The sequence below is a fragment of the Dreissena polymorpha genome, chromosome 16 (assembly GCF_020536995.1).
Source record: "Dreissena polymorpha isolate Duluth1 chromosome 16, UMN_Dpol_1.0, whole genome shotgun sequence".
NCBI lineage: Eukaryota > Metazoa > Mollusca > Bivalvia > Myida > Dreissenidae > Dreissena > Dreissena polymorpha.
Window position 1 is genome coordinate 41,031,508 of NC_068370.1, and position 12,324 is coordinate 41,043,831.

Genomic DNA, 12,324 nt, shown 5'->3' on the forward strand with positions numbered 1-12,324 from the left:
ATGATCAATAACACCTGTTTTTAAATAAATATGGTCATTCCGTATTATATCATTAACTTTATAATATTTTAATATTTATTTATATTCGTAATGAAAAACGTATGATGTATGTTGGACTATTAAAAAACATGGCCTTATCTACCAAAAATAACTCGAACATCGGAAATTCGCCCGTTTATGAGCAAACGGAAATAATCCGCTGCCACATGTGTAGGCATATCTTATGGTTCATCAGATATATATAATCCACAATTATTGACTTGTTAAAATTTGTTACGCCGTTTTCGAACATCTTTGGATTTTACCGATGCATAAGGATCTTTCAAGATTCAATGTTTATTGCTATGTGTCCTCCGGCCCTTGCAAGTACAAATAACATCGTATAGCCAAATTTCAAAACACCGACAATGTATAAGCAAGCATACATATGTAATGGTACAGCTATCTATAATTTACTGCTATTCAGTAACGCATTTCTTCTTTCAAAAGCATGATATACGAACAAAGCAATACCCCTGATCACCTTTTCTTCCCGGGAGCTCATGATTGTATTAAATTTATTTATCGTAGCGGGTGTATAGTACTTAATGGGTATATACCTTTCTCGAAGGTCTAAGTATGTCTTGCTTATTAATAGAAAATGAAATTCATTTTCAATATCACTTTTGCAAAAAGGACAGAACCTTTGGATCCTGTCAATATTCAAACAGCGACCCTTTTCAATCATGAGCTTATGGGAAGAAATTCGGAAGCATACATATGAATTTCGACATTTACGAATTGTTAAAAATTTAAATATACCTCAAAATCAAAGTTAATTTTAAATCCATTGTATGTTTTAAGTTTTGGGGAACTATAACACTTTTCTATCCACTGCTGTATCCACACAACTATCTTTCAATCGTTGAGCATAATTATGCAGGAACAATATTCTATTAACAACCGCTTTTTGTTCCCCCACACATCCAAACCCTTTGGATTGCAAGTGATTGCGTAATGAGGTGACCAGTTTACATGTCCTATGCCATCAAAGCTTTTCAACATTTCATAGCACTTCTTAATATGACGGGAGTGAGGTGTATCCAGTATTCGTAACCAATATTTTATAACTCTCATAGATGAATGAATATGTACTGAATATCTGCCACAATCACTAAAAATAACATTATTAATAGAGTACATTGGTGCTGACATAAATCTTTTACATGCATATGTGTGAACTCTTTCTACAACTTCAAAATATTTTAGCCCCCATATTTCCGATCCATATAATTAAATAGGCATCACTTTAGCATCAACATTCTTAAAGTGACAATGATATGGCATAGGCATATAGTCGTAAAGGGACGACAGCATAGAGCCTGTCATGTCACGTGGTTTTCAGTTTAAAATTTTTCACAAGTTAACAATTGAGGTGAAGAAAAAGCGCAGACGTGGATCAATATATATCTGAAATACATTAAAGCATTATGAAATTTTATTAGTTGTGTTATATAATCATAAAATATCGGAATTTTCCGATTAAGGGGTATTGATTTGAAGAGTTTTCCATGTTTCTTAATATTCATTTTTACTCATGTGTCTACCGATGCATACGACATCGACAATATGTCGCGAACGGCTAGTAAATTCGAAAGGTTAATTCGAAATGAGTTAATATGTCCACCTCTTATACACAATTGATGTAACTGTTCTTCAATTGGAAATATTTTCTTTGCGTTAAAACGGTTTCTTATAATTTATAAAGCGTATTATTTCTACTTTCACTTATTATTTAGCAAATGTATTCCAAGCTATTCACAGTCATTGTAAAACATAAAAAAACATCATCAACAGATTAAAACTAATTTAGTCCTATACCATATTTATTTTATTCTGTAAGGATGGTATGACGGCGCTTCATTTGGCAGCAAAAATGGGTCACGTGCAAATACTGGAGGCCTTAAACGGGAAGTTGTCTTTCCGCACTTCAAGCAGGAAGGTTTGCCATCAGTTTTTATTGTCTTTAAATTCATTTGTAGATGCAATATGGGTAAGTGTAGGAGAAATACATTGGTGTTTAATTGTATTTAATGGGATGACCAACGGAACACAAGGTCAATGTTATTAAGATACCGAATGATTATATATTGTCAACTAGGTGATTCAGAGATCGCGTTTTCCATGGTGTGATTTTGGCATGGCTGCATATCCTCTATAAATGTCTCGATATTTCAAATATGTGTTTTGTATTGTCGTTTCTTTGCTCGACAGCCGCTTTAAATTCGAAACGTTAAGTGGGTATACACGATCTAAATATCGACAATTATTTGTCTAATTTTTAAGATACATGCGATTAAAAGATTATGGGCGGTGAAAGTTAAATACTGTTATAAATAAATGAACATTATATTTTCATGTTGAATAGTTATTTTGATGGATGTCATATTTCTTAGAAACGCTACGCTATTTGTAAGTCGAAAGAAATCTTTACTAAAACATAAGGACAATTACAAGTATCTTAAAAGTATGTATTCGAATGGAACACATGAACAAAGTGTATTTAATCTTTTAAAACATATACTCAATTATTCTACTTTATAAGTTCCTTCAATAATATATTCCAGTTGGTTTTTCATATTGCTTTTTTGCAAAATGGATATATCGTGAATAACCTTTTTGAAATGTGTATATGTCCAGACTGGTCTGACGGCTCTCCACGTGGCGGCCAGTTACGGTCAGTCAGACTTCATTCGGGAGATGCTGATCACAGTTCCGGCCACCATCCGCTCCGAGCCCCCGGGATCTGGAAACACAAACATTAAGGACCTGCATAGCGAGGTGAGAGGTGTGGGTGATTTCGATATCGGCGGAGTTATTTGACGTAGACAAAAAAAATTGTGTGTGTTCATACAGAAGATAATATATGTTTTTTACACCCAGGTATACATAATACAACGCATGAAAATAGTTAGGTCAAAATAAATAAATAAACATATTGCCGGCGGAAATAGTTGATTTAATAATTAAGTTCTTATTAAAGTATAGTAGACGTCAATTCAAAAATGGTATTACGGTAAAAAAAAAGCTGTATATGATTTTTGTATATTTATATAATATGTATGCACTGAACGATATACAGATCACTTTATCAAAATACATGGTAAATAATTTTAAGTAGCCATTTTTGCACTTACTTTTGAGAAATTATGGTCGGATAAAGTGAAACAAGGATAAGTGTATTGATTATATTGGTATTCTTTTTAACTTTTTACAAAACAATGTCTTTTTAGTGTCATGCATCGTCAGAATTTAACCACATGTATACGAAGATAATGGAAACATACATGACCTTTACGAACATATATATAAAAATATCAAACATTAATATATAAAAAATACACAACACATATTTCTTTTGACATAAGTGTATAGTATTTTAACATGTATATATATTCTTCCGAAGACAATCTATTCTGCAACGATTGACACTCAATTAATATCGATAACCTCAAGAAGTCGCAACTTTAATTTGTGTATAATTCAGCATGGTTTGGCACCCCTGCATCTTGCATCAAAATTCGGACACGAGGGTCTCGTGAGATTGTTACTGAACTGTCCGGGAGTACAGGCAGAGGCAGTGACGTACCAGCAGGTAAGCATCCCGTCCAAATTATACATCAACAGTGAAGTTTCGTCATATTTGCTAAAGCAACAAAAGAATACATATGAGACAGTATTTTTTACAATAAAAACAAATCTCGCAAATCACTTAAAGCATGTTAACTGATCATTCATGATGCTGATCAACGGCAATGCAAGTATTATATTCTTAGAATATTTAAGAATTACCAAGTGATTAATATATAAAATATGCAGAAGCCACTCACAATTAAGCATGACGTATGTGTCATGTTATTGTAAAAGGATATAACTTGTAATTTGCTTATAATATATCATTTATAAAAACATAATGCGTATAAACTTGGTTCTACACATTTGAATAGAATCGCTCAAAGACCTGTGTCCGAATGTATATATAGGGTTCCACGTCCCTCCACCTTGCGGCCCAGAGCGGTCACGTGCACGTGGTCAGTCTGCTCCTCAGCAAGTCAACCGCCATGATGCACGTTAAGGACAAGCGGGGTCGCACCGCCATCATGCTTGCCGCAGCCAGCGGACATCTGGACATGGTCACCCTACTGGTCGGACAGGGGGCGGACATCAATGCAGCCGATAAGGTGGTGATGATGCACTATGACTTACACCAGTCATCCGTCATCTGATAGTATTGACTTAAGATTTGTTTTTATATAAGTTGGCGAAAAAAGGTTAAAATAAGTATATATTTTTTAGTAAAATGACTCCCGATGTTATTTCGTAATGCATATATTGGGCGATTTATTTAAATAGGCATATCATATAAACATAATAACACAAAACTAATGGCGAAATAATTACAGTAAACATTTAAAATGTGTATGCAACGATTATTTTTTCAATAATTAAAATCGTTGAGATTACACCTATTTGAATTCTTTTAACGGAGTTAAAAATAATATCATTGTGATTTATTATCAATCACGTTGACAATCTGTGTATACGATTATTTATGCGAGCGCACACTCTTTCCTCAGAACGGCTGGGCGAGTCTGCATTTTGCCGCCAAGGCTGGCCACCTGGGCGTGGTCAAGTACCTCGTGGAAAGTGGGGCGTCCACCAAGGGCGAGGCGAAGGACGGCAGGATCCCCATCTGCTTTGCCGCCCAGTTCAACCACTTTGACGTTCTCAGCTATCTCATGCAAAAGGACCACAGCACGCAAAAGCTGATGGACGACAAGAAGGTAACCAGTCTGGGACCGTATTCACACCATATTTATTGGACTAACGCATACGTTATTGTTCCTTAAATGTTGTACATTGAATACCATTGAATAGTGCAGTCTTTGGAACGCGCGCTCATGATCTAGGCGACCCGATTACAATGACAACTCCTTGCACACGCAAGTTTGGGTGGTGATCACCATATCGGAATGTTTGAGATTTGTCAGAACAAATGAATGAATCAGTTTAAAAAACGGATATTACAGCTGTATTTAATAATTCATAAAATAATATGCGTGAATGTGACGTTAATTAGATAGGAGTGCTTGGGTACCGGATCTTCACATAATTCTGTCTCGTAAGGACGCGTAAGGACCTCGTGAACTCCGAAATACTCACAATATGCTGTCAATTTCAATATTGCGTGATATAGAAATTGTTTCATTAATACATTACGTACATTTTTTTATTTCTTTAGACAAAAAGACCTTTCTCTTTTCGTTAAAGAGCTACACGATTTGTTTTTATTTTGCAAAAAGAGATCAAACTTTGGTGAATATCAAACTAAATGCAAAACAGATATAAAACTAGATTTTGATTCAACTAAAGATATAGGAGATCCATTTGACAATTTTATTGGTGTAGAAAAGATGCGTGTCATTTTTGGAAATCTCGATATTCGATGTACACAATTTAGATTTTAATTACAAAGTATTTTTAAAATGTAGACATTCAAATCGTAAAGCTCCACTTTAAAACTCTTTACCTGTTTTCAGTTTGTCTACGACCTAATGTCATGTGGCAAACAAAACGGCAACAAGTGCATCGAGGAGTTCATAGTACGCTCGGCGGCGCCCGTGGACACGGCTGCAAAACTATCCAACAACTTCCGGATACTGTCTGTCAAAGAAAAGGAGCGGTCAAAGGATCTGGCCACTGCAGGAGATTTCTGTGAAAACATGGCGACCGATTTGCTATCCACGGCTGCCAGCACGAACAGCCCGTCCGTGCTGTTGAAAGCCATTGATTGCAATGGCTCGCAATTTCTGGACGTTTTGATAGAATATGAGCAGAAACAGGTAGTCGCGCATCCGGCCGTCCAGAAATACTTGTCCGACATCTGGATGGGGAATTTGAAATGGGCGGCCTGGAAATTCATCGTGTTGTTCTGCGCCTGTTTTTTCATACCCATCATATGGCTTGTGTTATCGCTGCCACTGAAACATCGCTTCAACAAAGTGCCTATAATAAAGTTCATGTCGTATCTGGTGTCGCACCTGTACCTGATGATCCTGTTTTGCGTGACCACCGTGTACCCGTTGGTGCCTATATGGATGTCAGCGTCTCTCATTCCGCACTGGTACGAATGGTTGCTCCTGGCGTGGTTGTCTGGCCTATTAGTGTCGGAACTCACAAACCCTGGCGATAGAGCTGGACTGGGATATCTGAAAGTTGTAATTCTAGCAATATGTGCCATAGCAATCGTCTGCCACATCCTTGGCTTTGCATTTCAAGGCGATGACAGATTAGTCATGATATTTATTCGCAATTTGTTCTTTGCAATAGCCTTATTCTTGTGCTTTGTACAAATGCTCGACTTTCTCACATTTCATCACCTATTTGGACCATGGGCAATAATTATCAGAGACCTTCTCAAAGACCTTACGCGATTCTTGGTCGTCTTGCTTATTTTCATGGTAGGCTTCACCCTGCACCTTACCGCAATATACCAGCCGGTGTTCGCACCGCCGGCTCCCGATCCTGTGTTAGGGGACGGTCTAGGAGCCGGGGTGTCAACGCCGACGATTAGCCCATTAGATGTATTCGAGCTACTTCTGTTTTCGCTGTTTGGGTTAGTGGATCCGGAGAGCCTTCCGACGCTCTACAGGAGTCCGATCTGGGTTGTGACAATCGTAAAAATAGTCTTCGGAATCTACATGATGGTGACGCTGATCGTTCTAATCAACTTGCTGATCGCTATGATGTCCGATACATACCAGCGCATCCAACAGCAGTCTGACATCGAATGGAAATTTGGACGGGCGAAACTAATTCGGAATATGAACAAGACGTCAGCTACCCCTGCTCCGTTGAATCTTTTCACGAAGCTGTTTACGTATATTCGAGTGATATTCAAGCACAGAGGTGAGTAATGTAATTTGTATATGTTATTTTTTAAATATTTTTATTCAATACCATGTTCTCAAATGACATGATTACATTTTACGATACATGTGTTTTACTATGCTAAAACGGGTTGTGCGACTTTTATTAATAACAATGCTATCATGAATTCAATGTATTTGCAAATAGAACATGACACTTTACATACCTTAAAAAATCCTGTCTTTACTATCAAAGATAACGATTTTAGACGTTATCAGTAGAGGCCGTTAACAAGAGTTTCTTTTCTAACGCTGCGTTGCGTTTATTTATGTGTATATGTCATTGTCACACCGAAGACAAGCTGTGTGACGCCCAAATTGTAATTATATCATTCACATTTTAGCCTCGTTCTAAAAAACGGGGTTTAATTTATGTGCGTAAAGTGTCGTCCAAGATTAGCCTTTGCAGTCCGCACCGGCTTATCAGTGACGCCACTTTCCGCTGAAACATTATTTATGCTTAAAAGAGACTTCCATTAACGAAAAGAACTATACAAGCAGAAAGCGTCATCCCTGATAGGCCTGTGCACAAGTTTATCTGAAACAAAACTTAACGCAATATGAGTCGTGTTCTGAGAAAACTGGGCATAATGCATTTGCGTTAAGTGTCGTCCCAGATTAGCCTGTGCAGTCCTCACAGGCTAATCAGGGACGACACTTTACGCTTTTATGACATTTTTCGTTTAAATAAAGTCTCTTCTTAGCTAAAATCCAATTTTGGCGGAAAGTGTAGTCCCCGGACTGCACAGGCTAACCTGGGACGACACTTTACGCACATGCTTCATTCCCAGTTTTCTCAGAACGCGACTCATATATTAAGCCCGGTATTTCCCAGAGCGCGGTAAAATTATCAACTTTTTTTTCAGGCAAGCTGTGTAGCACCCAGGTGCAGGCATACATGCAAGAGGACGATGACCTGGACGCCGCCTCGGACACCAAGTCTGTCGACATCCTCGCCAACTCCTCCTCAGTCTGGCTGCGCAGCATACGCCGTCGAGGCGGTACGTTATGAGCCTCTCTTCTTTGAAAGGCTGTTACATGCATGTGCCTAAAGTGTCGTCCCAGATTACTCTGTTCAGTCCGCACAGCCTAATCAGAGGCGACACCTTTAACCTGGATTTTCGCTAAGAGAAGACTTTATTTAAACAAAAACAAACAGTGTCGTCCCTGATTAGCCTTATCGGACTGCATAGTTAAAACTGGGATGTCACTTTACGCATATGCATTAAACCTATGTTTACAGAGAGATGCTCCTATATTTTAGAAATACTTGTCGAAGTATCTCAGTTAGTAATTTTCAAATTAACCGTGTTGATTTCAGTGCTGATGAGTATGAATTGAACCTCTGCTTTTGGAAATCAATTGAATCGCGTTCTGGGAAAACTGGGCTGAATGCATGTGCGTAAAGTGACATCCCAGATAAGCCTGTGCAGTCCGCAAAGGCTAATCAGGGACGACACTTTCCGCTTTTATGACATTTTCTTTAAAATGAAGTCTCTTCATATTAAAAATATAATTAAGGCGGAAAGTGTCGTCCCTGATTAGCCTGTGCGGACTGCACAGGCTAATCTGGGACGACACTTTACGCACATGCATTATGCCCAGTTTTCTCAGAACGCGACTGAATTAATCAACCAAATACTAAGCTAAGTTACAAACCAGCAGTCAGCTTCGACCGACTTTTAGGCTTGAAACAACTAGCGACATCCTGAAACTGCGTAGCACTATGCAGAACTCAATCGTGGACTTGTTTTATCAATGTCTTTGATGCAGTGTGACTAAGATTGACTCTCAGCTACAATTAAAACTCACACAAGAGAACGTAAATAGTTACGTGTATGTTATAAAGCATCATAATTACGCGTTTATTTTTCAACACTGTTTATATTTTGTATTATTATTCCAGCTGCATAATTTGTTCTATGCCCATATTTGCACTGAACACCGATATGATCTTCCAATGACCTTTACAACTCCAGGCCGACATCAAACTTCCCACGGTCCTCAGAGGCTCGAGGATGCTATTGACTGGAAAAGTGTCGTGAAACGTTACTACAAGATGCAAAGAGGCGGAGAGGACTTCTCTGATGACGAGGACGAGGAGAAAACTGACCTTCCACATGGTGAAAGCAAAAACAATTTACATGCAGGCAATGGGATAAACTGAGATGCGTTATATAAGTGACCTTCCACATAGAGAAAGCAAAAACAATTTACATGCAGGCAATGAACTGAAAAACGTTGTATAAGATTCTACGGTGCGTGGAATATTTCTCGGATGGAGCTGGCGAGGAGAAAAATGTGTCTACCATGCTGAAGCCCAGCAATGGCAAGGCGTGTTTTTATCAAAAGTAACATTTGCATTTGTATAACGCCAATATGCTGTGTGCGAGTGATTTGTGTATTTATTTTTTATGCTTATTTATGTTTCCCATTGTGGATTATATTATTTAAAAATGCAACGATATTGGTGCAGCGTGCTATTTAAAACGTTGCAATCTCAGTTACAATAACGCGTAAAAATTATATATACCGTTTGCTTTATTATTTATTTATATTTTTATAAATATGAAAACGTTTGATTTAAATGGTCAACAATGCTACTGTTTTTGGTACACACGTATACTTTTAATTGTATTTTTGTTTATATTATAATCAAGCAATTTCACGAGTTCTGTTTAAATTTACAAATTAAATTATGTATATATGCTTGTAAACTCGATATTAATGACTTTAAAAAAAGACCATGTACATGGATAAATGTGAATAATTCATTAATTCCAATTTAATTGAGCCCTGTTCTGAGAAAATGGGGATTTATGTATGTTAAATATATATTATAAGAACATTTGTTAATCATCGTATTGTATATACTTATTAAAACAGGAGCACTGGGTAGACGAATATTCTGTATACTTGTACTTGGAAGAATACCTATAGCACAATTTTTCAAATATTTTATGTCATAAAAATGGTTGAAATCATGATTGGCTTACTAAATTACACGCTTGCGTTACATGATTTGATATCATACATGTATTTCATCACACTCAAAATAAAGTTGTAAAAAAGACGCGTTATTTTTAACGGTATATCTAAATAACTATACTGATCACGCGCAATGCCCTTATATATAACCCTGTTTCGAAACTATATGTATTTTGAAGTCAATGAACGCAGATGAAATCATACACAGATGAAAACATAATTGAAAGAATAGATGGCTGTGTGAGTTGGGTGTTACATATAATGGTCACTTCATTTACATTGTTCGGACTATTTTTGTTCTTAGCGAGCCAACTGCGAGTGTGAATCGAATGAAGCCGATGAACAGCCTGTGTAGCGAATGTTTCTGGTTAAATTTGTGTAATTATACTGATATAAAACAAATACTAAACAATTCAAAATATCGGCGTAAAATGGTTAAAATCGTTTTCAGAAATAACCATTAACATATATTCAATCAAAGCGCTGAAGGCACTTCAGTTGGTCGCCCTTTGAACGTATTGACTATTACTTACAGCCACAGGACATTAAGTTCGACTTTTTAACGTAGGCCAATCGACCGGCCACGAAAACTGCAAACACCCGTGTAGTTTACCTTTAATTGTCTACAATGGTTAAAAAAAACAACATCGAAGAGGAAAATCCCATTGATTAACAATCTCTCATAATTTTATACAGTATTCACACAAACTCCATTTATGCTTACAAAGATAAAAAAGTCAACGTATATCTGAGTTGGCGCTAAAGAACGTTTAAAATTCATATTGATTTGTACTTTGAACGTGCATTCGTGTATGATATAAAACAAAGAACTTGTTAAAAGCTTTTTTTTTCGGCGAAGCTGTTTACGTCACATTTGACCTTTCAGGACCTTTACAGAAAGCCAATAAAATTTAAAAGAAATTTCCCGCCAGTAGGTCCAAATAAATTTAATCAAATTAAACATTGGTTAATTTGAAAGAAAGCCCCATTAAACATTGAGCACACATCACTTCGAAATATACAGAGTACATTGAACGCATTCACGATTCCCAACAGCTCTTTGTAGAGGTGTAGCTAGGGTTTCTCGGCAGTGTAAGATCAATATTCAAAATAATGTTGCGGTTACGGTAACCCGACCGAGCCTATTATTTTGCTGCGACCCTACAACATTTTATTCAAAATTAAAAGCCAAAAGAAAAAAATCGCGGTAAAATTAAAACTATATCCTACAAGACTCCGGAGGAACGGTTTTTAGCCACGCCGATTTTTTTAACGGAGTGCGTTTTACGAGCGCACCGTTAGCCTCGTCCGGTGAGGCTCGCGCTGTCGTTCGCCATTTCAGCCAATTGCAAAAGTATTGAGAATTCGGCTCAAGAAAAATCTGATTTGCGAAAATGCTAATATCTCGTAAAATTTCACTAAAAACATCCGCCATTTAAATAGAGACTGGTTTACAATATTTTCTCTTTTTATCAATGAAAGTGTTCGCAATTTCAACAAAAACGAAAACCAGTCTGCATCAGAGCATTAGACATCGCTTGACCTTACTGTTATTGAAGTGCACGTGGTAGCTGGCTAATCAGCATTGAGTTTGCTCACAAATAATATTGGGTCATTCATGCGCAGACACTGTATACTCGAAATACACAGTTGATACTGTCGTCCGCCAATAATATAGCGGCCGATGGCAAACGTCGTATTTAAAGATAAACAAATGAAAAGAAGCGTAACAATAAACAAGTTATTTTTAAGCTTATCACTTAACACCTTTCTCCTGACTATCAATCCATCGATTAAAGGATGATAATTAAATAATTAGTTCTATCTCGATGATGTCACACCTTTCTACCGATTAACGTTTGAAATTAAAAGGTGATAATAAAGTTGTTTTTACCCACAAAACGTGCTAATGTAAAGCAATTTCCCAATCCAATTCGATATTTGCAAGGTTTCTGGTTTTCATTTTCTGCTGTCAAAAACAATATGCACATTCTATTGTATGTGCAAAACGCGTACAATTTTTCGGACTGTCGTTTTTGGATACATTATGTTTTTCGTCCATTATAATTTATTTTCGAAGTTCTTTATTAAAGAAATAGAATGACGAATACACATGCGGTGAAACGACGGTGTGGTTTATAATATTTTGAATTGTATTCCCCTGAAAATATAATTGGAAAGACTATAAAAAAACACAATTAGTATGGGCTTTAGATGGGATGCAATGCCCTTAATTCCTGTTGGGTTCCTACGGCTGCGGTTCCAAGACCCCCTGCCTAATTCTCATGATTTCAAATTTGGGACCATAGACACCACTATCAAATGTACATCTATAAAAATAACTTATGTTTGTACTTTGACAAGTACC

At 36.9% G+C, this 12,324-nt stretch overlaps 1 protein-coding gene across 1 annotated transcript in view; it reads left to right on the forward strand.

Annotated features, from left to right (window-relative positions):
* LOC127861785 (ankyrin-3-like) overlaps window positions 1-10,044 on the forward strand; it is a 35,225-nt gene extending 25,181 nt beyond the window's left edge. The window contains exons 22-29 of the mRNA XM_052400466.1: window positions 1,883-1,981; window positions 2,680-2,820; window positions 3,527-3,634; window positions 4,023-4,220; window positions 4,617-4,823; window positions 5,580-6,948; window positions 7,835-7,969; window positions 8,948-10,044. Coding sequence (XP_052256426.1) covers window positions 1,883-1,981; window positions 2,680-2,820; window positions 3,527-3,634; window positions 4,023-4,220; window positions 4,617-4,823; window positions 5,580-6,948; window positions 7,835-7,969; window positions 8,948-9,135 — 2,445 coding nt within the window. The 3' untranslated portion in view covers window positions 9,136-10,044. The remainder of the gene's footprint in view (window positions 1-1,882; window positions 1,982-2,679; window positions 2,821-3,526; window positions 3,635-4,022; window positions 4,221-4,616; window positions 4,824-5,579; window positions 6,949-7,834; window positions 7,970-8,947) is intronic.
* The last annotated feature ends 2,280 nt before the right edge of the window (window positions 10,045-12,324 follow it).